The sequence below is a fragment of the Zootoca vivipara genome, chromosome 17 (genome assembly GCF_963506605.1).
Source record: "Zootoca vivipara chromosome 17, rZooViv1.1, whole genome shotgun sequence".
NCBI classification, from domain to species: Eukaryota; Metazoa; Chordata; class Lepidosauria; order Squamata; family Lacertidae; genus Zootoca; species Zootoca vivipara.
In genome coordinates, this window is record NC_083292.1 from 34,782,256 (window position 1) to 34,809,090 (window position 26,835).

The 26,835-nt window shown below is 48.7% G+C and overlaps 2 protein-coding genes across 2 annotated transcripts; both read right to left on the reverse strand.

The window, feature by feature from the left end:
• Positions 1-1,394: 1,394 nt before the first annotated feature.
• On the reverse strand, positions 1,395-9,667 carry LOC118076330 (protein S100-A14). The gene is made up of 4 exons (XM_035098996.2): positions 9,556-9,667; positions 9,074-9,242; positions 3,876-4,022; positions 1,395-2,260 (listed from the first exon to the last, which is right to left on the reverse strand). The coding sequence occupies exons 2-4, from the start codon at positions 9,101-9,103 to the stop codon at positions 2,129-2,131; spliced, it is 309 nt and encodes a 102-aa protein (XP_034954887.1). The 5' UTR covers positions 9,104-9,242; positions 9,556-9,667; the 3' UTR covers positions 1,395-2,128.
• A 7,871-nt stretch (positions 9,668-17,538) lies between these two features.
• S100A13 (S100 calcium binding protein A13) lies at positions 17,539-26,538 on the reverse strand. Its single transcript, XM_035099426.2, has 3 exons — positions 26,346-26,538; positions 21,704-21,955; positions 17,539-17,842 (listed from the first exon to the last, which is right to left on the reverse strand). The coding sequence occupies exons 2-3, from the start codon at positions 21,854-21,856 to the stop codon at positions 17,705-17,707; spliced, it is 291 nt and encodes a 96-aa protein (XP_034955317.1). The 5' UTR covers positions 21,857-21,955; positions 26,346-26,538; the 3' UTR covers positions 17,539-17,704.
• Between the last annotated feature and the right edge of the window lie 297 nt (positions 26,539-26,835).

A 26,835-nucleotide genomic window follows, 5' to 3' on the forward strand; every position in this document is an offset into this window, starting at 1 on the left:
CGTGCCTCTTGCTTCCCGGGATACAGAGGGGAGGGTGAGTGTGTTGGAAAACTAGCCTACTGTAGAACAGTAAACTCTACATCTGTTGCTCTGCCAATTTTGTCAGTGGCCCCACCCACCTCTAACATGCAGCCCCCAAAAGACTGCTCAGAAGGGAATACGACTGGAAGTAAAAGGTCCAGCACCCTTAGAGTAGAGATCCAGCATCATTTCAGCAAGGCAGGATCCCCCCAGGCTAGCAATGGCATGGATCCGTCACTCAGATCCTGTCCCTTAAATGAGATGTGATGAAGGAAAGACAACGAGCCTCTTGCAATCTTTCTTTTCTTATTTCTTTATTTCATTGATTTATACAAAATAATAATAATAATATGGCAAGCAACACAAGAGGTCAAAACGTTTGGCCACCCGCCCAGCCCAGCCTTTGGAAACCAAGGATAATTCTTGCCAGATGAGGTGGAAAGGAATGGGACAGATCCAGACCTAACTCAGACACTTGGTGGATGGCTTCGTGATGACCACAGTGTACCAGATTCGGCTGCAGGGAAGGGTTTCTTCAAAGCATTTCACGGCGGTTCCCATTTGGTGTTTAGGCCTCAGACCCATTTGACGTGTCCAGCGGAGACGTCAACCCCACCCCAGAATGCCCTTTGCTACCCAACCTCTGCTCTCTCCAACCCAAGAATCACACACAGCCCCAACTCCTAGCCTCTTGCTCTAACTGCTAGCCCCTGCTTCCCTTTCCAGGGGAGGAAATTGAAATGAGATGCCCTACCCTACAGCAGCCAAAGCCAGTACCCCTGAGCTTTGCACCCTCTCCCTTAGGCCCCCAGTAAATTTTGCAGAGACGAGTTGAAGGGCCACGGTAAGTATTGGGAAGAGGGAACTGGATCTTCCAAGAATTCACCCCCTGGTGGGTTATCAGGAGGTGAAGGGAAGACCACTGATGTCTTTCAAATGCATTGAGTTGAAAGGCCTGGCGTTGGAGGCTAGAGGGCGGGGCCACGTTGGAACTCTGGCAGAGCAAGAGGTGGAGCCATTGCAGGAACTGGTGGGTTGTGGGCGGAGCCTATGTAAATCCAGTCTCTCCAAGCTGGTCCAATCACAACCCATGTTACCACAGTTGTAGTTGATTGGGCCAAGATTTGCATTTCTCCAGTGGTTGTAAATTCGTGCCGAGTGCTTGCCTAGGTTCAGTGTCCATAGCTTCTCTCCTTCTTCCGCCCCCGCCCCCCGATCCAGCACAGCCAGATCCAATCCATTTAATTCAAACTCCATAGCCTCCTTGCTTTGTGGATTTAGAAGACTAAACGTATAAGAAGAATAACAACCCAACAAGGAGGAAGACCAGGAGCTTGAAAACTCAGCTAATGGAAGAAGCATCATCAATGCTATGGAAGCGGGCAAACCAAGAAGAGCTGGCCAAGCGGGGAACGAATTCCACCTCAATGATCAAAACTTTGGATTGAATGTATAGGTTTATTTTTAAAAATAATAATAACATTTCCAGGGTCTGGAGCAAATAGTATTCTGGATTCCAGATCTAGAGAGAGGATGGAAACATGGTGCTCTGGGCATTCTAGATCCAGTGGTGAGAGAAGTGAAACATTACAAATCTAGAGGCAAGGGCTACTAATTTATTTTAAAAGTTAAGCTCCAACGAGTTCTGGATCAAATCTGGAAGATCTCAAACGAACAGGCATGCAGAGGGGTATGGGGGTTGGCCTGAAGTATCAAAACCAGAAAAAGGAACTTTGAGAAAGCATCCAGACAGTGAGCTAAAATGACCTCTTAAGGGTCCAGAGCTCCTCCGTTTGAAGGTTCTCAAGTTGAGCGGTCAGGAACTGAGAATGTCAGTGTACCTGCAAAGCTCACAACAATGCCATTCTAGAGCCAAACCTTGGAGTGGAGGGGGTGGGAACCTGGGCTGGGAACTGAAAGTTTCCTGACTTAAAGGCGATCAAGCTCTAGACTTTGATATCCCAGAACCGGACAAGGGGAGGGGAGGGAGAGCACCCCAAAATATTAACACTGCATTGACAACACATTGACATCATGGCGGACAGTCTCTCGTTCTTCCTGTGTAAACGGTCCGAGGCCTTGTGGTTCTGATCCTCCCAGGCGTGCGTTACTTCTTGCTCTTTGTGACTCGGCACCCCTTTGCTGCGTCTCCCATGACGCCCCAGTACTCGCCGAACTGCAGTTTGGCCTCGTCGCCGTCACCAAGGCATTCGATCTTATCGTCCAACGTGCCAACGCTCTGTTTTGAGAGGGGAAAGAAGTTGTCAAAACCCAGAAGGGAAACCAGAGCTGGGATTTACAGTTTGCGGTTTCTTTTCCAGACTTGGGGGGGGGGGGTTGGACTAGGTGAGCCCTTGTGCAGCAAGAGGGTCCCAGAGTTGCTTCGGGGGGCATCATCAAAGCTTCGGAATGCCTTTCCCAGTTTTGATAGGGACCCCTTCTGCCCCAAGGGCTTCATTCCCTTCAAAACAACCTTTGATGGCGGGAGGGGTACATGCCAATGGCGGGTGGGGCCCAGGGATAAAAGTGGGTGGGGCAGCAAATGTCGATAATTTCACCTTTGCCCGGGAGGGTAGTTTCTGTGCCCGTACTCACACACCTCTCTGTATCCTGGCAAGTTAAGAGGCATGATCAGAATTCAAGGACACATTCCAGCCAGGCAATAAAGGGAGGATGCCAAGCAGGGGCAGGGAGAGGGCATGGCCTGGAGAGAAGGGGCAAGGCTTAGAGAGATGCCAGGCAGAGATGCCTGAAGGGCTGAAGCTGAGGTTTCCTAGCCTAGCATTGGAAACCGACCAAGTTTTGTCACTTTCCCCCCATTTTTAGGTAAGTGATAAAGACATCTTTGATTTTTTGGGGGGGGGATCCTTTCTACTTTCCACTGCTCCTTGGAAAAACTACACCTCTCCCTTTCCCTATTCCATTCAATGGATGTTTCTGTTTCATTCATTTGTGTCAGGGATGGGGAATCTGCAGCAAGTATTCCATACATTGTCGGAATGGGGCAACCCAGCCAGATGGGTGGGGTATCAACATCATCATCATCATTAGACTCTAACTCCCATCAGCCCCAGCCAGCAAGTCCAACAGCCAGGCACTGTGGGAACTGAAGTCCAATAACATGGGAGAGTGCAGATTCCTCCTTTCCGACTTGTATGGAACAAGAGAAACAAAAGCAATGTCCAGGGCCGGCCCTACGGCCAGGCTGGGTGGCGCAGGGCATCACAGTGCGGCCCGCCAGGGGGGCGCTGCAAGCTGCGCTTGCCCGCTGGCTGGCCGGTCCGCCGCGCAGCTGCGCCCACGGCAATGGCGCTGTGCCTGCCCGCATGCCCACCGCGCTGGGAAACGTGGCGGGGGGGTGCCGGAGGGATCAGTCGCACCACGGCATCAGGGGCGCCTAAGACAGCCCTGGCAATGTCAGAGGAATGTGCACAATGACCTACCATTATTTCCACAGCTGAGTGTCTCACAGCAAGGATCTAGGCCTCCGTCCCGTCCCCCCCAATCTGAGGCCCTGCAGGCATTGTTGAAGTACAAGGCTCATCACCCCTGACCCTTGGCCATGCTGTCCAGGTCTAATGGAAGCTGGCATCCAAGAACATTGTTGGACTACAACTCCCATCAGACTTGACCATTGGCCATTGTAGCTGAAGGGGCTGGTGGAAGTTGTAGTCCCAACGACACCTGTCAGGCCCCAGGTTGAGGGAGGCTGATTTAGGCTGAAGAGAGGAATTGCATCCCTTTGGTTTGGAATTGTTCCCCAACATAACGCAGAAACACCCCTCTCCCCCCCCCCCAGAACTCTGCCAGCCCCTGGCAGATGCCTGTCTTAGGTTCTAGGTCCCCCTCTTCACCTCTGCTAAATGTGGCAACCTCTGTCCCACCAGGTCCCTCAGCTCGTTGGGGGTAATGCACTCTTTACGGCCCTTGACGGCGTAGCAGTGGAAGTTGTTGATGACGATTTCGATGGCCCTCTCCACATCGGTGAGCTCTTGAGAGTCCTGGGTGGCAGAGAAAGGCAAGGGGTGGAGTTATGGCGAGACGCAAGGCATCAGCACAAGTCTGTGATCTCAAAAGAAGGCAGTCAGACCGGCCCGACTCCCTCCTACGCAATTACACCCTCCCCGAAACTCCAGCCTAGCTTCATTAAGACTCCCAAGATTGCATACCATCACTGATGAGCAATCTAGAGATGATTATCCATTTCATTTCCACCAAACATCCCAGCTCCATTACAGAGGAAACCACGGCACCCATCCTCTCCTGTGCTAGACCAGATAAGATATGTCCCTTGTCCACAAACATATCAGTCCAGAACGAATCATATCCTTGTTTACCGTATCCTATGTTGAAACTCATTCATTTCATGACCCACATTCTCTCTGCATTAGAATGAATGAAAACTGAAGTCAAAATCCATCCCAAATGCATCTAAAAGTTCAGAAGATATCCAGAGTCTTTCTTCAACTACTGCACATATTCCAAATCATTTTAGACCTGTGGTTTTTTCTTTTGTTTTTGTTTGTTTGTTTTGTTACAGAGGCCACAGCTGTCCTATATATTTAAAGCACCACGATCCCACTTTAAACAGTCATGGCTTCCCCCCAAAAGAATCCTGTGAGCTGTAGTTCGTTAAGGGTGCTGCTGAAAGTTGTTAGGAGAACCCCTATTCCCCTCTCGGAACAACAATCCCAGGGGTGGCTTAACAAACAATCCCTCTTCCCAAGGAACTTTGGGAATTGTGGTTCTGTGCAGGGAACCGGGGGGGGGGTGTCTCCTAACAACTGTCACCATCCTTCACAAACTACAGCTCCCAGAATTCATTGGGAGGGGGGACATGATTGTTTAAAGTGGAACCACAAAATCTAGGGTGTGAGTGTGGCCAGAGACATCAGGGTTCAGTAGCAACCTCATCAGCTTCTGATCAATTTCCAGCCCCATAGCCAAGAGCTTCCTGCTCTTTCCCCCCTGGCCTCCTCGGAAAAAAGTGTTCCATCTTCTGTCTCCTCTTGCTTAGCATAAGCAAGGGTGTGTTCAAATGGAAGAAAAGCAGAAGAAGTCAAAGGGGCATGGAGAGTCAGTGTTGAGGACTGAGACTCCCAGAGGGTACTTCCCCCAAAGTTGTACTCCAACTCCCATCAGCCCCAGCCAGCATGGCTAATGGCAATGGATGATGGGAATTGCAGTCCAGTGATATCTGGAGGGGCATCAGCACTCTGATATGATATTGTGGGTGTCAGGTGCATGTCAGGTGGGCGTTTGATAGCCTCAAAGGATGGGTGAGAAATCTGATTCTGTTCACATTTAAAGGCAAATTGATCTAACCGACACATTATGAAACAAAATACAAGCGTGAAAGACAGCCACCCTCCTAATTTCGCACTATTCTGAATTTTGCAGTGCATTTCTTTGGCCAGGTAAAGGTGTACAAAAACACAGGTATCAGTGAAAATCCTGTGCAGGAAAGTCTCATATTGGGAAACATTTCTGTGCAGAAAGGTGTCGATAGCAGCAAAATTGCATTTTAAAAAATTGTATAGTAAGAGAAATCCACACTGAGGTGCTGATGAATTTTTGTGAGAACTTTAAAAGGGGGGGGGGGAGAACCCTGCAAGCTGATCTGGAAATGTGGAGAGATGAATTTCGGACTGGAAATATGAGGAACAGAGAAACGGAAATGATTTGCCCATCCTGGCAGCCATGATGAGTTGATGCGCAACAAATCTCCAAAGCCAACTGATCCATCTGATTATGTGTGCTGCAAACAGGATGGACAGTGGAGTAGGAAAGACATGGGGCCTCCTTTTGCACCATGGTGTCTGCCATGATTGCATTTTCTAGGGACATATCCCGACCCTCAGTTTTCAGCCATAAGAGCGCCATACCACCAGGCCCACCAAGACACAGCACAAGCCTATCACCTTAAAATTTCCACCCCTTGCCTTTCCTAATTATCACACAGGAAGTTGCCTTGTACTGAGTCAGACCCCTGATCCATGTAGCTCAGTGTTGCTTACCCGGACTGGCAGCTGTTGCTCTCTGGGATTTCAGGCAAGGGCCTCTCCCAGCCCTACCTGGAGATGCCAGGGATTGAACCAGGGACCTTCGGCATTCAAAACAGACTCTCTATCCTTGAGCTATTGCCCTCCCCTGCTGTCAGATATGCTTTTAACTGGGGATGCCAGGGACTGAATCCGAGACCTTTGGCATGGTCTTTCGCTGCAACTCTTGCCCTATATGGAGAGTAAGGCCCTAGTGCTCACCGTTGGGAAGATTAAAATTCCTGATTAAGACAGGAATGGAGGGAGCTGTTCTGTGTTGAGTCAGACCTCATGGTCCATCTAGATCAGTGTTCTCCAAACTTCGGCCCTCTAGATGTTTTGGACTACAATTCCCATCATCCCTGTCCACTGACCCTGTTAGCCAGGGATCATGGGAGTTGTAGGCCAAAACATCTGGAGGGCCACAGTTTGGGGATGCCTGATCTAGATCAGTGTTCTCCAAACTGTTTTTTTTTTACTACAACTCCCATCATCCCTAGCTAGCAGGGCCAGCAGTCAGGGATGATGGGGATTGTAGTCCAAGTTGGAGACCCATGTTTGGGAAACACTGATCTTGTCTGATATTGCCTGCACTGACCACCAGTGGCTATCCGGGGTTTCAGGCAAGGAGGATTCCCAGTTCAATAGGTCTCTTGAGTAAGTGTGCCCAGGACAACAGCCCATAAACAACAGGAGGAGGAGGAGGAGGAGGAGGAGGAGGAGGAGGAGGAGGAGGAGGAGGAGGAGGAGGAGGAGGAGGTGGTGGTTTGCTTCCTGCGACTGCCACCCTTACTTGGGGAGTAAGTCCCACTGAAGTCATTGGAAGTGACTTCCGAGTAGACCTGCATAGGATTGTGCTGTGCCAGCATCTTTTTTAATGAAATGAAATCCCAATTTGAATCCTGAAAATCCATAGGAAATCTTCCTTCTACACCGTGCTGCATTCAGTCGAGAGCTTACTGAATGTTGTTTTTTTAAAAAAAGATATATTTTAAAAATCAGCAGGGAAAACCTGTTTGAATGCTGAGAGAAGCCAGAGCTTTCGGGCGTTTCCCTGGATGAACCTCTTTCCTCCGACCGCAAAGCCAGTTGATCCAGAATATATATTTAAAATCAGCTGAGGGATCTGGTCTCCACGACAGAAGTCACTTTTGGAGCCTGCTGACATGTCATTCTGGACCCAATGGGCTATTTGTATTCAGAGCTGCTGGGGTAGGAGGTGATCTGTGCCTCCTCGCTTGTTTTTCTAATCTGCGCCTTCTGCTGCAGTTTCACCTTCATGCGTACGGAGTTTACACCAACCTCCCCCAATCTGGTGACCTCCAGATGTTTGTGGACTCCAATTCCCATCAGCCCCAGCCAAATGGGACAATGGTCAGGGCTGATGGCAGTTGTAGTCCAGCAACATCTGGGGGGCCACAAGCCCGCCCGCCCACTGCTGTCCTAGACAAATGTCCCAGCCAATCAGGGATCACATATTAAATGCACTCACAGAGGTGTAGAGCAGGGATGAGGAGCCCCTATGTTGTTGGACTACAACTCCCATCAGCCCCAGCCAGCATTGGTCAATGATCAGGGTTAATGGGAGTTGCAGTCCAACAACATCTGGAGGGAGCACAAGTTCCTCTTCCCTGCATTAGAAGAAAGGCAACAGGGAACCTGTGATTCTCTAGATGTTGTTGGGTCCCAACTCTCATCACACCCAGCCAACATGGCCAACAGTCAGGGGTGATCGGAACTGGGGCCCAGTAATATTTGGAGGGCCACAGATTCTCCCACCCTTGCTGTATACACATGTCCCAACCAATCAGGGACCACATTAAATGCACTTGCAGAGGTATACAGCAGGATGGGGAGCCTGTTGACCTCCAGTTGTTTGGTGGACTACAACTTCCATCAGTCTCAGCCAGGATGGCCCAATGGTCAGATATAACGATGGGAGTTGTAGTCCAGCAACACCCAGAGGGTGCCAGCTTGGGAGGAAGCTGCCTTACGCATTCCCTGTCTGCAAATTTTGCCATCTGATTTCCCCTTTCACAAACCACGACCCATGCTCAGTTGGCAGAGCACGAGACTCTTTATGTCAGGATCATGGGTTCGAGCCCCACGTTGGGCAAAAGACTCCTGCATTTCTGGGGTTGGACTAGATGACCCTCGGGGTCCCTTCCAACTATGTTTCTATGAAATTTCCCACCTTCTCTCCTCATTTCCAGCCAACAGCATCCTAGGCGAGGACAATGAACTCTGACTCGGCACTAGACTTGGCAACCATCTCCGCTTCTAATAAAAATATTGCCAAGATATCTTTCCCCAGCCGCCTCAAAAAAAACCCCACCCTACCTACCAATCCCCTCTCATTAGGACATTTTTCCTTTAAAATTTCAACATGTCCCAGGAGGAGGACCATTCCAGAGGAGGAGATTAGAACTTTGCCAAGGTGGTAGACAAGTCTATTCTAGGCCCCAGAAAGGCAGAGTCTCACACAACTAGAAGGAACTGGTTTGGCCAAAGAGATCCCGAAATTTCCTTAGAGGGAGTTGGTTGCGCAAGAGAATTATCTCCCTCTCTCACTGTGTCTCAGTGGCAGAGTGTTCCTAACCACATCAACCCTTTCTTCAGAATCATGAGGACTTTAGCAATAGGGCAAGATATGTAGCCACGTTACAAAGGACACACTCTTGTATGCAGGAGAGCTGCTGCCAGTCAGTGCAGGCCACATTGAAGTAGATGGAGCAATGGTCTGACACAGTGTATGACAGCTTCCTATGATCCCTGGAACATTAGTGGAGGAAACTGACCCCCTATTTTAGCCAACTCATGGGTTTATCTCCCAGAAGCTTTGCTGAGTTTAAGAAGACAGATCCACAGATGATCCGAGAGGGAATCCTTTCCACTCACCGCCCCAAAAGCCTACACACATCCCCCTTCCAACACAGAATGATTTCCACAGTTTCTCCTCTCCCTTCCCCAGAAAACCGGAATACAGTGCCCCTTTCCCCCCTCCAATTGACCTTTCTCTTCTTGCAGCAACCAAAGCCCATCGTTGGTTCGGTTCGGTTTGTTCGGTTCGTCGTCGAAAATCCCCTTCTCCGGAGCACGTCGTGGCAAGTTGGTTCCTTGAGATCTGCTGGGTAGTTCCCACCAAGAGGCGCTTGGAAATCCAACAAACGGCTGTTTTTCCTACGTGCGGGCAACAGAAGGGGAGAACGGAGACTTTTAGCTTTCCGTCGGATCCTGCCTCTTTTATTTCCCCACTCCCCCACCCTGGTCTGAGCGTGTTTGGGAAGGCAAATTGTTGAGCGCTGCCTGAACTTGTCCGGAGCGACGAGGCACGCCGCTGAGCGAGCAAAGGATTGGAGTTCACGGGGAAGGGGTGGGAGTCCAGAGGAAGGGGAAAGCCCACCGCCACTACTATCCCACACACCTCTTGCACCCCTTCTGTTTTTGGAATGGGAGCCCCGGAGGAGTCCCAAATGAGAGAAGTCCAACTTACCTGCTCGAAGGGATCACCTGTGCTGAATAGGGCTGCCTCTCCTGCCACAGTTTTATATCTCAAGAAGGCGTGTGTAAGAGACACCTCCGGGAGATACCAGAAAGGCGGTTGTGGCGCAAGGCATCTCGCTGCGCCGCCTGGCACCCTGCCAGCGTGGAACTTCAGCGCCACCCATTACCTAATTTTTTAGTCACGGTGTGGCAGGTGAGCAATTGGTATGACAGGAGGCTGGTTTACGTGACTCTTCTCTCCCCTCCCCGCCCCCTCCAGTTTATCAACTCACTGCATCCCAGTGATCTCCAAACATTAAGGATATAAGAATGTACATCCGGGGCTCCCAATTTTTTTGCTGCCACACCTTATGGGTTCCATAAACTCATGTCCAGCACCCCCCCCCATAAAAGCAGGGATGTGGTCTAAACCACTGAGCCTCTCAGGCTTGCCGATCAGAAGGTTGGCGGTTTGAATCCCCACGATGGAGTGAGTTCCCGCTGCTCTGTCGCAGCTTCTGCCAACCTAGCAGTTCGAAAGCTCACCGGTGCAAGTAGATAAATAGGTACCGCTGCGGCGGGAAGGTAAACAGCGTTTCCATGCGCTCTGGCACTCGTCACGGTCCTCTGTGCGCCAGTAGCGGTTTAGTCATGCTGGCCGCATGACCCGGAAAGCTGTCTGTGGACAAACGCTGGCTCCCTCGGCCTGAAAGCGAGATGATCGCCACAACCCCATAGTCGCCTTTGACTGGACTTAACCATCCAGGGGTCCTTTGCCTTTACTTTTACCTATAAAAGCATTGTTCAGAATAGCGGTTTGCACAACCCCCTGATTCATTGCACATTTATTTGAAGTCCAATATAAATTGCTTAGTTTGTTGTAGAATATTTGAAAAAGAAATATCATGGTTGTGTTAAAACGTAGGCAGGATATGAAGTATAGCAGCAGATGACAAGTGGTAGTTTAATAATTTATAGTTTTTACTCAACTTAAACTACCTCACCAGGTTATTGTGAGGTCAAGACAGTGAGGAGGAGAGCTGCCTTATTTTTCTGTGTATAAGACGATGTTTTTTGCTTAAATTTTCTGCCCGGACACTGAGGTCCAGCACCGAGGGCCTTCTGGCGGTTCCCTCATTACGAGAAGCCAAGTTGCAGGGAACTAGACAGAGGGCCTTCTCGGTAGTGGCGCCCTCCCTGTGGAACGCCCTCCCATCAGATGTCAAAGAGAAAAACAACTACCAGACTTTTAGAAGACATCTGAAGGCAGCCCTGTTTAGGGAGGCTTTTAATGTTTAATAGATCACTGTGTTTTATTTTTCTGTTGGAAGCCGCCCAGAGAGGCTGGGGAAACCCAGCCAGATGGGCGGGGTATAAATAATAAATTATTATTATTATTATTATTATTATTATTATTATTATTATAATTTGTTAGGCAAAAAATGGGGGTCATCTTATACACAGATTGTGAATGCGGGGGGGAGGCAGGTGATCAGTGGTGGCAATTGGGCAGGCAGGTGAGAGATTGGAAGTGGGCGACCTCCCTCCAAAAGCATTTTTTTAAAAAAAAACAAACCCCTCAACAAATCAATAATTATTGATTTCTTTATTTTGGGTTTAAAATGATAGGGATCAACTCATACACGGGGGGATCTTATACATGGGAAAATATGGTATGTAAGCCACCCTTGAGTAGGAAAGGTGAGATATAAATGTTAGTGTAAAAGTGGCAAAAAAGCAGCGAATAAATTTAATAAACAATTATAACAATGTAAACAAAGCAGAAAGCAACCACCATGTAATACAATACAAATAATCATAAAAGTGACCAGCCAAATAGGGATAGAGGCAAAATCCAATTCAGTTTGCATCCAAAGGCCAACAGGTCCTGAAGTAAAACACGAAGCGAAACTCAGCCATCCTTCGAAATCCGAACTGCCCCGAATTTTGCAACGCAGTTCTTCAACCAAGTATGAAAATGTACTGTATACGCTGGGTAAAGTTTGCATGTTGGAAAATGCATACTTTTATTAAAAGAACGTGTGGAAATGCATTATGTTAGGGGGAGTGGCTTACAAAAAAACCATGCAAATTTGGCAAAATTTGCATTAAAATGCTGGTGAATTTTCATAAAAAAGAATTTGCAAACTGATGTGGAAATGTGGAGAAGTGAAAAATAAGACTCAGGCCCCATCCTGCACTGTGCATCTAAAGCAGTAGTCTAACACGTTAAGCAATGTGGATTGTTGATTTTGGAACCACTGCATTGATGTAAGGAACTATTCTTGCAGAATCAACCCTGCTGGGGTATCCTGTGGCCCTCCAGATGTTGTTGAACTCCCACCAGTCCCTGCTTATCAAGCATGATGACTGCTGGGGCTGCTGCGAATTCGAATCCAGCCAGAACTGGAGGGCCGCAGGTTCCCCGGACGCGGCTGTGAGTGTACAAGGTGGCCTCTGGATACATAGCCTGGTTTGCCTAACAGCCACTGACAGACATATCCGTTGCGAATTTGTATAAACCACGTATCATCATTTCCCAGTAATAAAATCTAGCACCCTGTTTGCGTTGACAGTCCCTAGACAGGAGCCTTTAATTAAAGAGAGTTAACTGATCACGATTATTATTCTCAGTCTTTTTTACCCACCTTTCACCCTAAGGTCCCAGGGCAGGCGACAGTTACAACACAATGTTAACAGTTTAAGGCAGTTTATAATCAGGGACATCAGGTGGGTCCTAAAAATTTAGACCTTTGTGGTCGGAGGCATTGCCACTCTGGAATACCAGTTGCCGGTTTTCCACAAGTTGGGCAGGATGCTGAACTAAAAGGACATTGGCCTAATCCAGCAGGCTCTCCTTATGTTCTTAAGATTCAGTTTGCCTTTAAAAGCAAGCCTATCTACCCTGAACTTTCTGAAATAGTGCACGAACCCAAAACATATTTTTCAAATCCCTCCTTCTCTAACTTTTGCAGTGCGGTTCCCCAGCCAAGTTGCAAAAACAGATAACAGACTAAAGTTTTCAGGGAAATGCATGTGTGAGTAAAAACAGCATTAAAAAAATGCCTCGCGGAAGGGAGAATTGTTTCGCAAAACAAAAACCCAGACCTAACCCTGCATATTGGGGGGCGCGGGGGGCGCTGTGGGATAAACCACAGAGCCTAGGGCTTGCCGATCAGAAGGTCAGCGGTTCGAATCCCCGCAACGGGGTGAGCTCCCATTGCTCGGTCCCAGCTCCTGCCCACCTAGCAGTCTGAAAGCACATCAAAGTGCAAGTAGATAAATAGGTAGCGCTCCAAGCGGGAAGGTAAATGGCGTTTCCGTGTGCTGCTCTGGTTCGCCAGAAGCGGCTTTGTCATGCTGGCCACATGACCTGGAAGCTGTACGCCGGCTCCCTTGGCCAATAACATGAGATGAGCGCCGCAACCCCAGAGTCGGTCACGACTGGACCTGATGGTCAGGGGTCCCTTTACCTTTAACCCTACATGTTGTTGTTGTTGTTTAGTCGTTTAGTCGTGTCCGACTCTTTGTGACCCCATGGACCAGCGCACGCCAGGCACTCCTGTCTTCCACTGCCTCCCGCAGTTTGGTCAGACTCATGTTCGTAGCTTCGAGAACACTGTCCAACCATCTCGTCCTCTGTCGTCCCCTTCTCCTAGTGCCCTCCATCTTTCCCAACATCAGGGTCTTTTCCAGGGAGTCTTCTCTTCTCATGAGGTGGCCAAACATATTAGCCTACATATTCGGAGAACCCTACATATTAGGAGAAATTTGCCCTAAAATGCTGATAAATTATCACGGGGAGTTTTTCTTTTAATGCAGACTGATGTGGAAATGTGGAGAACTGGGGAAATGACATAGGTTTGCCCGTTCTCTAACTCAGCTGAAATTAGACAAATGATTGGTGCAGGAGAGGGTCTGTCAATTACTACAATTCATCATGATGCCTCTATCTATGCGCCCTCAAAATTCAGAGGCACTCAATTTATGGATGCTGGTTTTGGAGCGGGTGGGCAAGCAGGGGTTATGGTTATTCTCACGCCCATCTTGCGTGGGCTTCTTGGCGGCACCTGGGAATATGGGAGCCCAGTGTACACACAGGGAAGCTTCCATGTGGATAAGGGCTGGGAAAGGCACTTGGGCACAGGAGAGCTCCATGAGCACAGGGGGAAGCTTTTTATACTGTGAACCTTTTCTGTGGGTAAAGGATGGGACGGATGCTTTTGTCCATATGCATAGCTGCCAAGTTATCCCTTTTTTTCAGGGATTTTCCATTATGCTGAATAGGCTTCCTCACGAGAAAAGGGAAAACTTGGCAGCTATGCATATGGGCAAAGCTTATTTTTGTGCCCGAGCAGCCTGCGGTTCAAGTGCCACTGGATGCCTCCTATGTGCCCACACAAAGCTTGGAATCGGAGGCAGTATGGATTCAGGAGACGCCCCTGTTGTCATGGTCACCTGTGGCGGAGCAACACCCTCGGGGGTTAAATTCCGGAGCGCATTCCTTTGCCCTGCCGAAATCAGCCTCCTTATTACAATACGCATCTTGGAAATCTGGAAGCTTCATTTCCGGCTCCAAAGGAACAGCAGGTTGTCATTCCTGGGCCCTCTCGCACCGAGCCCTGGCCTGAAGCCAAACATGTTTCTCTTACCTGTTGAGCTGGTCCTCTGTCTTTACAGATGCTCCGCCTCCCCCCCCCCCCCGAGGTAGCCACATCTTACTCTCATCAGTGCAAAAGGAGTTGATGAATTGCTGGCTCCTCCTCCTCCTCCTCCTCCTCCTCCTCTGCAGCCTCGAGGAAGGGGCTGCCAGATTCCCACCTTACCTGTCTCAGGTGTGCTCCTGAGGGTCAGGCAAGATGCGATGGAGTGGGAGAAAGAATAGCGAACAGTTCTGGTGGCCTCCCCTCCAAAAGGATATTGCGGAGTTGGGAAAGGGTCAGGAAAGGGCAAGGAAAATGATCAAGGGGGTGGAGCAACTCCCCTGCGGAAAAAGGTTTAACACATTTTTGGGGGGGGGTTTAAGCCCAGAATTAAAAGCAAGGAAGAGGGAGCATGATAGAGGTGTATTAAATTATACATGGCATGAAGAAAATGGACAGAGATCAGTTTTTTTCTCCCTCTCTTGTAGCACTAGAATTTGTGGACGTCCAATGAAGCTGAATGTTGGAAGATTCCAGGCAGACAGAGGAAAGCAGTTTCCCCCCACAAAGTGGATAGTTAAACTAGGGGGCTCACTTCCAGAAGAAGCATTGATGGCCACCAACTTGGACGGCTTTAAAAGAGGATTGGACAAATTCATGGAGAAGTCTGTCTCTGGGCCATAATGACTATGCTCCACCTCCACCGCCAGAGGCAACGTGCTTCTAAACATCAGTTTTTAGGAATCACAAGTAGGGAGAGTTCCACTCAGGTCCTGTTTGCAGGCTTCCCAAGAAGCATCCGGTTAGCCATTGTGAGAACAGGATTCTGGACTAGATGGGCCATTGACCTGAACCAGCAACCAGGTTCTTCTGAAGTCCAGGAACAGTCTATTTGGATTCCTGGGTTCTTAGGGTCTTTCTCTCTGTCGTACAATTTCAACAGGAAATTCAGGAAGTAGGCATCAGGTTTGGGGTGGCAGGCTATAGGGCCCGACTGAGGAACCTGTGACTCTCCAGGCGTTGTTAGACTACAACTCCCAGTATTGCTGTTGTAAGTGATTGTTGATTCTTATTTTATGCTATGGGAGGCACTTACTCATTAGCACCCAGGACAATCTGCTTAGTTCTTCATTCTTCCTCATCCTCTGCCACCCCTAATCTCTTGCAATTGTGTTTTAAAGTGGGTGTGACACCCTGCATCTCCCTGCCAATGCCCCCCCCAAAAGCACCAATCATTCCAGGGGTAATTTTCTCCCAACACCAGTCATCTGCAGAATCATTGTGTCATTGGTCAAGAGGTGGGGGTGGGGAAGAGTGATCTTGGCTGTATGTGACCCTCGCTCTTGGTTCTACCCTATCCCTTCCATTTTCTTCCCCCCCCCGACCCCCAAGCCTCCCCTGGTATGCATCAGGAAAATGCTATTAATGAAACTCCCAGCACCCCCGGTCATTGGCCTGGCTGCTTGGGGCTGATGGGATTTGGAGTCCAACAATGTCTGGAGGGCTGCAGGTTCCCCATCCCTGTTCTAGGGAAGCCGATTGGAGAGGAGAGATTTCAGGACCTGGGAGAGCTCCCAAGGGAGGAAGGTGGTCTTGGAGCAAGGTCTTAAATTAGGGGCAAGGAGGAGGTTCTTCAGGACCTGGGAGAGCTCCCAAGGGATGGAGATGTTGATGTCTCAGAAGAGTCACTATTAGAAGTGCTAGAGCTGCCTGGCTCTGAATGCTCTGCGTCTCATATTGCCCCCTCAATATGCCTTGTGGTGGGGCCTGCTCTTTGGGGTGAGCTGGTCCCAGCACTACTCCTCCCTATCAATAATAATAATAATAATAATAATAATAATAATAATAATAATAATTCATTTGTACCCCGCCCATCTGCCTGGGTTTCCCCAGCCACTCTGGGCGGCTTCCAACAAAGATTAAAATACATTAAAATATCACAGATTTGAAACTTCCCTAAACAGGGCTGGCTTTAGGTGTTTTCTAAATGTCAGGTAGTTGTTTATCTCTTTGACATCTGATGGGAGGGCGTTCCACAGGGCGGGTGCCACTACCGAGAAGGCCCTCTGCCTGGTTCCCTGTAGCTTTGCTTCTCAGTGAGGGAACCGCCAGAAGGCCCTCGGCGCTGGACCTCAGTGTCCGGGCAGAACGATGGGGGTGGAGATGCTCCTTCAGGTATACTGGACCGAGGTCATTTAGGGCTTTTAAAGGTCAGCACCAACAATTTGAACTGTGCTCGGAAACGTACTGGGAGCCAATGTAGGTCTTTCAGGACCGGTGTTATATGGTCTCGGCGGCCGCTCCCAGTCACCAGACTAGCTGCCACATTCTGGATTAGTTGTAGTTTCCGGGTCACCTTCAAAGGTAGCCCCACATGCCTATCACCAACACTCCTCCAACTTGGGGCTGCCACTTTGCAACCTGTACAAAAGCTCCCCCCGGTGCTAAATGAAGCAATACAACAGGAGATGTGGCAGTAGCTTTCAACCCCCAACACCCATGCCCTGCTCTTCCTTGGGTCCTGAGACTCACTCTCCACTCCCCTCTGTTGTGGGGAAGCCATGAATATCATAAGAAGAGCCTTGCTGGATCAGTGGCCCATCCAGTCCAGCCACCCTGTTCCCACAATGGCCAGCCTGTAAGCAGGATGTGAGCCCAAGACCCCTCTGCCCTCCTGTGTTTCCCAGCAACTGGTATTTAAAGACATGCTACCTCCAGCAGTGGCGGGAGAACATAGTTGTTGTGGTTAGTAGCCATTGATAACCTGATCCTCCATTGCTTTGTCTAATTCTATTTTAAAGCCAACCAGGTGATTTCATTATATAAAATGATTGAGTTTATCTTAATTTTAATGATGTTATTATTTTTGCTGTCCTTTATCTTGTTTGCTTATTGCTATGATTTTTATTTCTTGACTGCCAGGGACTTTTCATAGCAATGATTTAAATGAATAGAATCATGGAATTGTCGGGTGGAAGGTACCCTGAGGATCATCTAGTCCAACCCCCTGCAATGCAGGAATATGCAGCTGTCTCATATGGGGATTGAAACTGCAACCATGGCGTTCTCAGCACCATGCTCTAACCAACTGAGTTACCCAGTGGCCCATTTCATTTTGCTTCTTGCAAACTGCTTAGAAATAGTCTTTGAATGAAGTGGTCTATAAACGTTGCTAAAAATGTTAATAGTCCGCCCCCCCCACAAGGTCTGAGGGACAGTGGACCGGCCCCCTGCTGAAAAAGTTTGCTGACCCCTGTATCTTAGCTGTGATTCCTGGCTGTGGTTATAGCTCAGCTCTGAGTCCCCTTCTCTTCTACCTTGCCACTAAGCAAGCAACAAGCAACAGTATCTCAGAGCAAAGGCTTTTATTTGAATTGCTGCAGTCTGCTGGCTGACGGGTTGATATTTCCTGTTATCTTCCTCCTCCTGCAAGCACTCGGAATCAAGGTGTCTTGGTCCCACCCACCCAACTCTCTCTCTCGCACGAGCCACAGCCCCCCACCCGTGCCACAACTTTCACTTCTTTCTCCCCACTTTCTCCCTCTTGATATCCTTGGCCAGCTCCCCGATCAGCCTCCAGTACTCTCCGAATTTCAGCTCCTCGTCGTTGTTGACATCCAAGCTCCTCATCTTCTCGTCGAGGTCGCCGACGTCCTTCGGAAAAGGAGGAGAGGAAAGGAAAAGTCAGGGACAGCCGGGGCAGCAAAGGCGTTTTGTCACAGGAACCTGCTTGTAAAAATTATGTAAGGCACGGAGGAGACAGTCTGAGGAGAATTCTCTCTCTCTCTCGTCATAACTCCTAGAGCTCAGAGTCATCCAAGACAATTGATTGGCAGCCCTTGGTTCAGAACCAACAAAAGGAAATACATCTTCATAACTATGCATAATTAACTTCAGGAATTTGCTCCTGCAAGATCTGGTCATCACGGCAGCAGGTGCCTCGTGTCTGCGTCACCCCATGGATGACACTGAGTCTGGTCCAACTTCCCGCAAGCAGCAAGTGTGGGGGTGCTCTGAAAGCTACACACAGAGAGAGCAAAGGAATTCCTTGCACACAGAAATCTAGCATGTCAGGTAGAAGGTGATCTAGCTGAAATTTATTCCCTGAAGTACTAGTTTTCTACATGAATGGTGTTGCTCTTTCTTGGCAGAGTAGACAAGGTTAGTCATGTTGATTAATTTCAATGGGTTTACTCTGAGTAGGAACAAGAAACCCATACATCTATAGCATTTTTATACCGCTTTAGCATTCATGGCTTTCCCCCTCCTTAAATAACCCTGGGAAGTATACAACAGTTTGTTAGAAGCACTGGGAATTGCAGCTATGTTAAGGTCTCCTAAAATCTCTCAATACCCCTAACAAACTACAGCTCCTAGGATCCCTTTTTGTGGGGGGGGGGTGTGCCTTAAATGTATAGTGTACACAGCTGGGACCATAATCCCATGGCTTAATGTAGAAAATCAAAGGGAGCAGGGGTCATATCCAAACCTTCAATTGAAATAATAATAATTTTATTTATTTCTTCATTTCTTTATTTCTTTATTTATAACCTACCCATCTGGCTGGGTTTCCCCAGACACTCTGGGCGGCTTCCAACAAAACAGTAAAATACAATAATCTATTTAACATTAAAAGCCTCCCTAAACAGGGCTGCCTTCAGATGTCTGCTAAAAGTCTGGTAGTTGTTGTTCTCTTTGACATCTGGTGGGAGGGCGTTCCACAGGGCGGGTGCCACTACCGAGAAGGCCCTCTGCCTGGTTCCCTGTAACTTGGCTTCTCGCAATGAGGGAACCACCAGAAGACCCTTGGTGCTGGACCTCAGTGTCCGGGCAGAACGATGGGGGTGGAGGTGCTCCTTCAGGTATACTGGACCAAGGCCGTTTAGGGCTTTAAAGGTCAGCACCAACACTTTGAACTGTGCTCGGAAATGTGCTGGGAGCCAATGTAAGTCTTTCAAGACTGGTGTTATGTGGTCTCGGCAGCCGCTCCCAGTCACCAGTCTAGCTGCCGCATTCTGGATTAGTTGTAGTTCAAAGGTAGCCCCACATAGAGCGCATTGCAGTAGTCCAAGCGAGAGATAACTAGAGCATGCACCACTCTGGTGAGACAGTCCGCAGGCAGGTAGGGTCTCAGCCTACGTACCAGATGGAGCTGATAAACAGCTGCCCTGGACACAGAGTTGACCTGCGCCTCCATGGACAGCTGTGAGTCCAAAATGACTCCTAGGCTGCACACCTGGTCCTTCAGGGGCACAGTTACCCCATTCCGGACCATGGAGTCCTCCACACCTACCCGCCTCCTGTCCCCCACAAACAGTACTTCTGTCTTGTCAGGATTCAACCTCAATCTGTTAGCCGCCATCCATCCTCCAACCACCTCCAGACACTCACACATTTATACCACTTTTAAAAGTCATGGTGGTTTCCTCCAAAGAATCTTGGGAACCACAGTTTAAGGGTGCTGGGAATCATAGCTCAGGGTGGGGTCTCCTAACATCACCCTTAACAAACAAACTGTTCCCAGGATCCTATGGAGGCAGCCATGACTGTTAAAGCGGTATCACAGTTCTTTGAATGGCTAGTACAGTTGGAGCCAAGCATTAGTCATTACTCAGAGTAGACCCACTGAAATTAATGGATGCGACTAACTTAGGCTCAGTGGGGTTGCTCCCAATATTCACCCCACTCAGAAAAGACCCCCATTGACTTTATTGAACTGGACTAACGTACGTCCATTATTTCCAGTGGGTCTACTCTGAGCACAATGGCAAATCTCAAGTAGGCTCGCTCTTAAAAGGGGCAGGAATCAAGGCCTCAGGAAAATTCACCAGTGTTTTAATGCACATTTCTCCCAATGGACACATGTGTGTGTACACAACGTTGCCTAATATTCACATTTTTGCAGAGCACACATTTTTCTATGCAATTTTCCTGAATGCAATGCATTTTTCTATCTCATTTACCCTAAGAGACGCAGTCATACACCAGCCCTAGTAGATGCCTATTGGTACACGGGGCTGTGCTCGAGAACTGCATTGCAAAATTCAGAGAAGGGTGAATTTTGAAGGCAGGCTGCATTTCAGGTATTGATTCTGAAAGCTTTCTCCTCAAACAGCAATGTGAATCAAATGTAGCACATCCCCTGTCCTTAGACATTGCAACCATAGCTGCCAAGTCTCCCATTTTCCCCGGGAAATCCCCGTTTTTCCAGCTGTTCCTAGCTGAAAAAACGGATTTTTTTGTTTTCCCCCGATTTATTCTGACGTGGCGGCCATTTTGGAACTGGGCAAAGCAGCATCAAAAGTCACTTCTGAGCATGCTCCGCCCAGTTCCAAAATGGCAGCAGCGCTACTTCCGGTCTGCTATTTCCGGCCCGGTCCCTTATTTCTCTGACAGCAACTTGGCAGGTATGATTGCGACTGCTGCAGCCGCCAGATGGTGAGCCCCCCAAAACTTTTGCAATCCTTCACCTTACCAACTGGAATGTAGCACAGGAGTGAATCTCTCCACCCCGCCAGAGTCAGACCATTGGTTCGTCTGGCACAGTATTTCCAACACCGGCTAGCAAATGCCCTCTAGGGTTTCGGGTAGGGTTCTCTCCCAGCTGTTAGAGGCTGGCTGGATGCTGAGGAGTGGTGGAAGGTACTAGCTGGGGAACCCCCAAGGGAAGATGGCTCAGAGCCTGGGGATAGGTTGTGGGAAGGCGATGGGTCGTCAGAGGGAGAAGACTGGGAGAAGGATGTGTCGGAAGCAGAAGATGCAACAGGGTTTAGTGAGCAGGAAGAGGCTGTGGCAGAGAGCGGTTTAGAATCAGAGGCAGAAGCAGAGGCTGGAGAGGAGGGAGGGGGGCAAGCGGCAGAGATGAGACAGGCGGCTGAAGAAGCCAGGGGGGTCTCCCCTTCTGCTGTGACCAGCTCCCCTCCCTGCTGGTCTCCCAGGACCAGGAGAGGTATGACGAGGGAGTAGCAAAGACAGGCACGTTGACTGAGTCTCAGGTTGCTAGGGAAGGAACCAGGGAAGAAGCAGACTTAGGCAACTGTAGGCAACTTCAGTCCCCTCAGCTGCCTCATAGGGGGCAAGATCTACCAGGACGAGTTGCTGACGCCATGTGATTTATTGCTGACCTGCACCAGACACCAGCCCAACTCTAATCATGCCGCTTGCTTGTTTGCTTGGATGGAGGATTCGTGAAGGGATGTGCGAGTGAGTGTGTGGGAACCAGTTTACTCCGTGAATGTAAAATCCGCACTCGTTACTCTACTCACTGTTGCCTCTGGTCCCTGCCCACTGGTTCAACATGGCCCCCGGAAGGCTGCTCAGAAGGGAATATGGCCCTCAAGCAGAAAACTGTTCCCTGCAGAGCTTCTGGACATGCAATGAGAAGCATTGGGTCTCCAACTTCTCCTTCAGCAAATTGCTTTTGGCCTAGCCCTGTATGTCCTTATTTTAAAATAAAAGTCTCCCCCGTCCTCCTGGCCTCACACCCTGTAATTTGTACCCCCCACACACACACACCTTCATGAGGTTCGGGAGCTGCTCGTGAACAAGTTCCTTGAATTCCCCAGCCGTCAGAGTCCCCTTCTTGCCCTCGCGGCCCGCATGCGTGAAGAAGATGTTGACGATCTTCTCAATGGCTGCCTCCAGCTCTGTCCATTCGCTGCTGGCCATCTCAGGACTGAGAAGCGGTGAGTTCCTTCCTTCTTTGCTGAGGCTGTGGCTCGACAAATGGCGAGTGTGTTTGTAGTGGCGGGCTGTGTAAGACGGGCTCTGTGAACAGGGGAGAAGGGGAAGGTGAGGCAGTCAGGAGGAAATCAGCAGGGGAAGAACAGAAGGGAAGAAGATGTCAAGAAAGCAGCAAAGCACATAAGAAAAACTATGATTTGGATAATATCATTATTTCTGTTGTTCTGCTGGGGGTTTTTTTATTGCTATGTCTGTGGGTTTTTTTTAACTGTCAGGGTCTTTCCATAGCAATATTTTAAATGAATAGAATCATAGCTCTGGCTAGTTAAAACATCGCCATCCATCGACAACAAGTCAACAAGAGAGACCAACGTCACTTGTTGTTTTGCCGAATAAACGCGTCCTGGGCTGGTCTTCCAGCCTTTCATAGAATCACAGAACGGTAGAGTTGGAAAGGGTCTCATCCAGCCCCCTGCCATGCAGGAAACATGCCACTGTCCCATACAGGGATCGAACCTGAAACCTTGGCGTCATCAGCACCACACTCTCGCTAGCTTTGCAAAGGCAAAAACATCCTGGAAGGCTTGTAAACGCCAGCTTGGTAGCCAAGATATAACCCCAGGACCAATTGTCATTTGCTGCAAGAACGAGATCACATTGGCTTATTCACACGCTTGGGCATATGCTAGTTGTCTTGATTGGGGTGCTTAGCTAGTTGGGAGAAGGGAGACCTCTCACATTGATTGCCTGTCAGCTACTGCCTTATCTGAGAGATAGATGAGAGATAAGCTACTACCTTATCTGAGAGATGGATGAAAGATAAAACACTACCTTTTCTGAGGGATGGAAGGGGGCCGCTAAGCCAGGGGCAAGTTAACCGGATTATCGGTGCCTGTTTACATAGTTTGCTTTGTGTATAAGTAATGCTTAACATAATAGCAGTGAGGCTCTGCAGGGTGTGTTGTAAGCTCACGCTTTCCTTTAATAAACCACTAGAACTGGCCATTCTGGCATTTCCCATATCTGCATCAACCCACTCTCACAGGCCCTCCACCTTTCTTTTCTTCTCGTGAAAACCCATCAGCATATTCGCGCAAACTTCTCCTGATGTTCGCAATCTTCTTCTGCACCTATTTGCAAAGCAACGTTCCCCAATAGAATGCATTTGTGGTGTGTTAGCTTCACTAAGAGATCCATTTCTACGCACACTTTAACGCCAGTCTGTACATCGTTACACATGTTACTCCGCTAAAGAAACTGAATTGCAAAATTCAGAGAAGTGCAGATTTGCTCAGATGGCTGCTTTTCCGTTTGCGTATCGTTTCGGGTTGCGGAAACCAGGGAGATTCGTCTTTAAATGTGAGCTGAATCACATTTCTCCCCATCAGCTCTGACTGTGGGTTGATCCTAGTACATTTCTGCAGGACATTGTATCCCAAAAATATTAGAAAGTCAAGTCCCAAGGAGAGGGGAACTGGTTTTTAAGAGGGCAAGGAGCTTGTCTCCCTCTGTGGAAATCGGGAATGAATAACACCACTAAAAAGAACTAAGAGAAAGAAATATCAATGCACACATCAGAGTTGTATCTTTCCATCCATAGATTAATCGATTGCATTGCATTGCTGCACGCTGACTTGGGAATAAACCATCTCCAACTCAATGAGGCTTACTTTTGGGTAAATGTGAGGAGGTAAATTCAGTTGCATGGATGTGTGGGCTGGATCCTATGAATGCCCTCTTGCAAACCAGTCCTGCTGAATTCAGGGCGAAAGTGTGGATAAGATTGCATCACTTTCCTCCCGGGGCAACTAAAGCACTTCTAAACGCGACTTTGGGGTCAGGGGAGACAATTTCCCCTCCGTCCCACAGCCCTGCGATCTGGCTTCCCATACCACACTAGCTAATTATCTTAAAAGGCAATTAGCTCCAAAATAGGTGACCATCGTCCAATCTGGCTGGCCCTCACGCTGGTTAGCTGGCTGGACTGAGAATTAATAGCAGCCTTTAAAATGTAAGAAAGAGAGACCCAGGAATCTCCCAGAAACCCACGAGCAAAGCATGGAGGCAACGTTTAATTTTTTTAATTTTAATTTTTTTTTGCAATTTGTCTTTAGCACCTGGTTTTCAGGGTACACTGACCCTGAATTTGGAGGCTCTGTTTTGCTGAAAATGTTTTAGACCTGTGTGCCACAACGATAGATGATAGATAGATACTGTAGATAGATGATAGATAGATATGTGATAGATGATAGATAGATAGATAGATAGATAGATAGATAGATAGATAGATAGATAGATAGATAGATAGATAGATAGATAAAGCACAGATCCAAGCTGTTTCCCCCTTGCCCTGCTCCTTTCCAAGGAAAAACCCACTCTTTAGAGACAGATCAGAACAAATGGCAATCCGGGAAAACCCGAATTGTCACCTCTGTTGTATCTCTGACCAACAGCAGACCTCAAGGGATCTTGAGTCCCTTGATAGGGAGTTGGACTTCAAAAGCCAACCCCAATTCTTATAACAACCGTTTGTTCTGATCGAGCATTAAAGAGCAGTTTTCCCTGGGCAGGAAGCAGCGGGACAACAGGAAATGTGGGTATGCCCTTACAGACATACGTCTGTGATTCTATCTATGCTAATGGCTACGAAGCACATCTTGTGGGCTATTTTGGATTCTGGTGTGTTATGTCACTTCCACGTGACTGGTTTATCCAGCACTCATCCTGATTTTATTTTATTTTTGCACCAAGTTTGCAGGGTGGTTAGATGGGCTCTGCTATTTATTGAGCATTTCGTTCTCTTTCATTAGACGACAACATGCCAATCAACTGCGACCCAATGCTCTCCTGCGCAATTCCCGATCACTTTCCTTCCTGCGAAAAGTCAAGGGGGGGTGGGAGGAAGTGGGTTTATGCAAGAACCTCCCAATTGATTTTAATTGCCCACCCAGATTTGCCAACACATGATTGGATTTCATTGGAAAACAGCAGCTGTCTGGAAGTGCCCATCATATAATACAATGTTATTACAAGAGGATTGGAGGGACCCAGGTGGCACTGTGGGTTAAACCACTGAGCCTAGGACTTGCTGATCAGAAGGTTGGCGGTTCAAATCCCTGTGACGGGGTGAGCTCCCGTTGCTCGGTCCCAGCTCCTGCCAACCTAGCAGTTCGAAAGCACATCAAAATGCAAGTAGATAAATAGGAACCGCTACAGCGGGAAGGTAAACGGTGTTTCCATGTGCTGCTCTGGTTTGCCAGAAGCAGCTTTGTCATGCTGACCACATGACCTGGAAGCTATACGCCAGCTCCCTCGCCCAATAATGCGAGATGAGCGCGCAACCCCAGAGTCGGTCACGACTGGACCTAATGGTCAGGGGTCCCTTTACCTTTTACAAGAGGATAGAGGGAGATAGCTGAATCGACAGAGACAGGTAGACAGTACTGTCATGACCATATTTACTCAGGGTATGTGTCTCTCAAAGTTCAATGGCTCTCAAGTAAAAGTGCTTAGGGTCGCATTGCCAACTTGTTTCTTAAACATAAGAGCAGAGGAGGAGTCCTGCAGGATCAGACCACTGGCCCATGTAATCCAGAATCCTGTTCTCACAGTGGTCCTCACCCCTGCTGCAGGTTCCAGTAACTGGCATTCACAAGCACAGCTGCCTCTGGAGGCAGGGCAGAGCCATCGAGAGTCCTCTCCTCCTCCATGAAAATTTGTCTAATCCTTTTTCTTGAAGCCACCCAAGTCGGTGGCCATCAGTCACTGCCTCCTGCTACAGGAGGGAGTTCCACAGTTTAACTCTGCACTGCATGAAGAAGTCCTTCCTTCTATCCATCCCGACCCTCCCCACATTCAACTCCACTTCAAACTCTGGTGTTATGAGAGAGGGAGAAGCGCCTTTTCTCTGTCCATGTGCATAGTTGTATAAACTTCTCCCGCGCCGCCTCTTAACGGCCATTCCTCTAAGCTAAAAGGTCCCAAACGCTGCAAACTTCCCTCAACCCCCTTGATCATTTGGCTTGTCCTTTTCTTGTCCTTATTCTACGATATCTTTTTTTTTTGAGGGGAGGAGCCCAGAACTTCTTAAACCTCTGCGCTTATCTGAGAATCTCACCGGTACCTCGAACAGACGACCCCCCCTCTGCTGCAGATTTTTTTCTAACACACCTCAGTGCCTGCTTGTAATCAATGAATGCAATGCTGGCTTGGATGGGTGTTTTCAAGTGATTCATCACCTCCCAAAATTCTTTTCGTTAGTCAGCAGCCTTTGCACTCCCATAACTGCAGTGCTCCATATCTCTCTCTCTCTCTCTCTCTCTCTCTCTCTCTCTCTCTCTCTCTCTCTCTCTCTCTCTCACACACACACACACACACACACACACACACACATACACACACACACACACACACCGGGATCCAAAAAGGGAAACCAGCCTCTGGCACCATCCCCCTTCCCAAGATTGCCACTTACCCTGAAGTCAGTCGCTTGCAAGGATAATGTCAGTGGGGGAATAGGGCGTTGCTTTTTATACAGCTGTGGGCAGCCAGAATCGGGGGAAACAAGGAGGGGGGGGTGTTCAAAGGATCAGTGCTCCATTAAGCTAAAAGACTTTTGCTGGTGTACGGTTTCTCTTTCCACAGACACCGCCCACGCCAAGACTCACCCCCCCTCTCACCCCCCAACAGGCTGCAGCCCGCACTGCTACTGACACAGGGCATTGCCTTCCTGGCTTGTCAACGACTCCCAAAGCACAGCAGCCAGGCTCGGCCCTGCCCAGCCGTCCACAAACAAACTTTCATTTTGCAAGATTTGGCATGCAACCAAGGAAGGTCTGGGGAGGGGGGGGGGACAACAACACCTCGTGTGTGTGCACAGGCTGCAGAAGACACACAAGGGGAGAGTTTGTGCTACTGACTCTCGGCCGAGGCTTCAGGATGAGTTAGCAGGGGAGGTGGTGGAA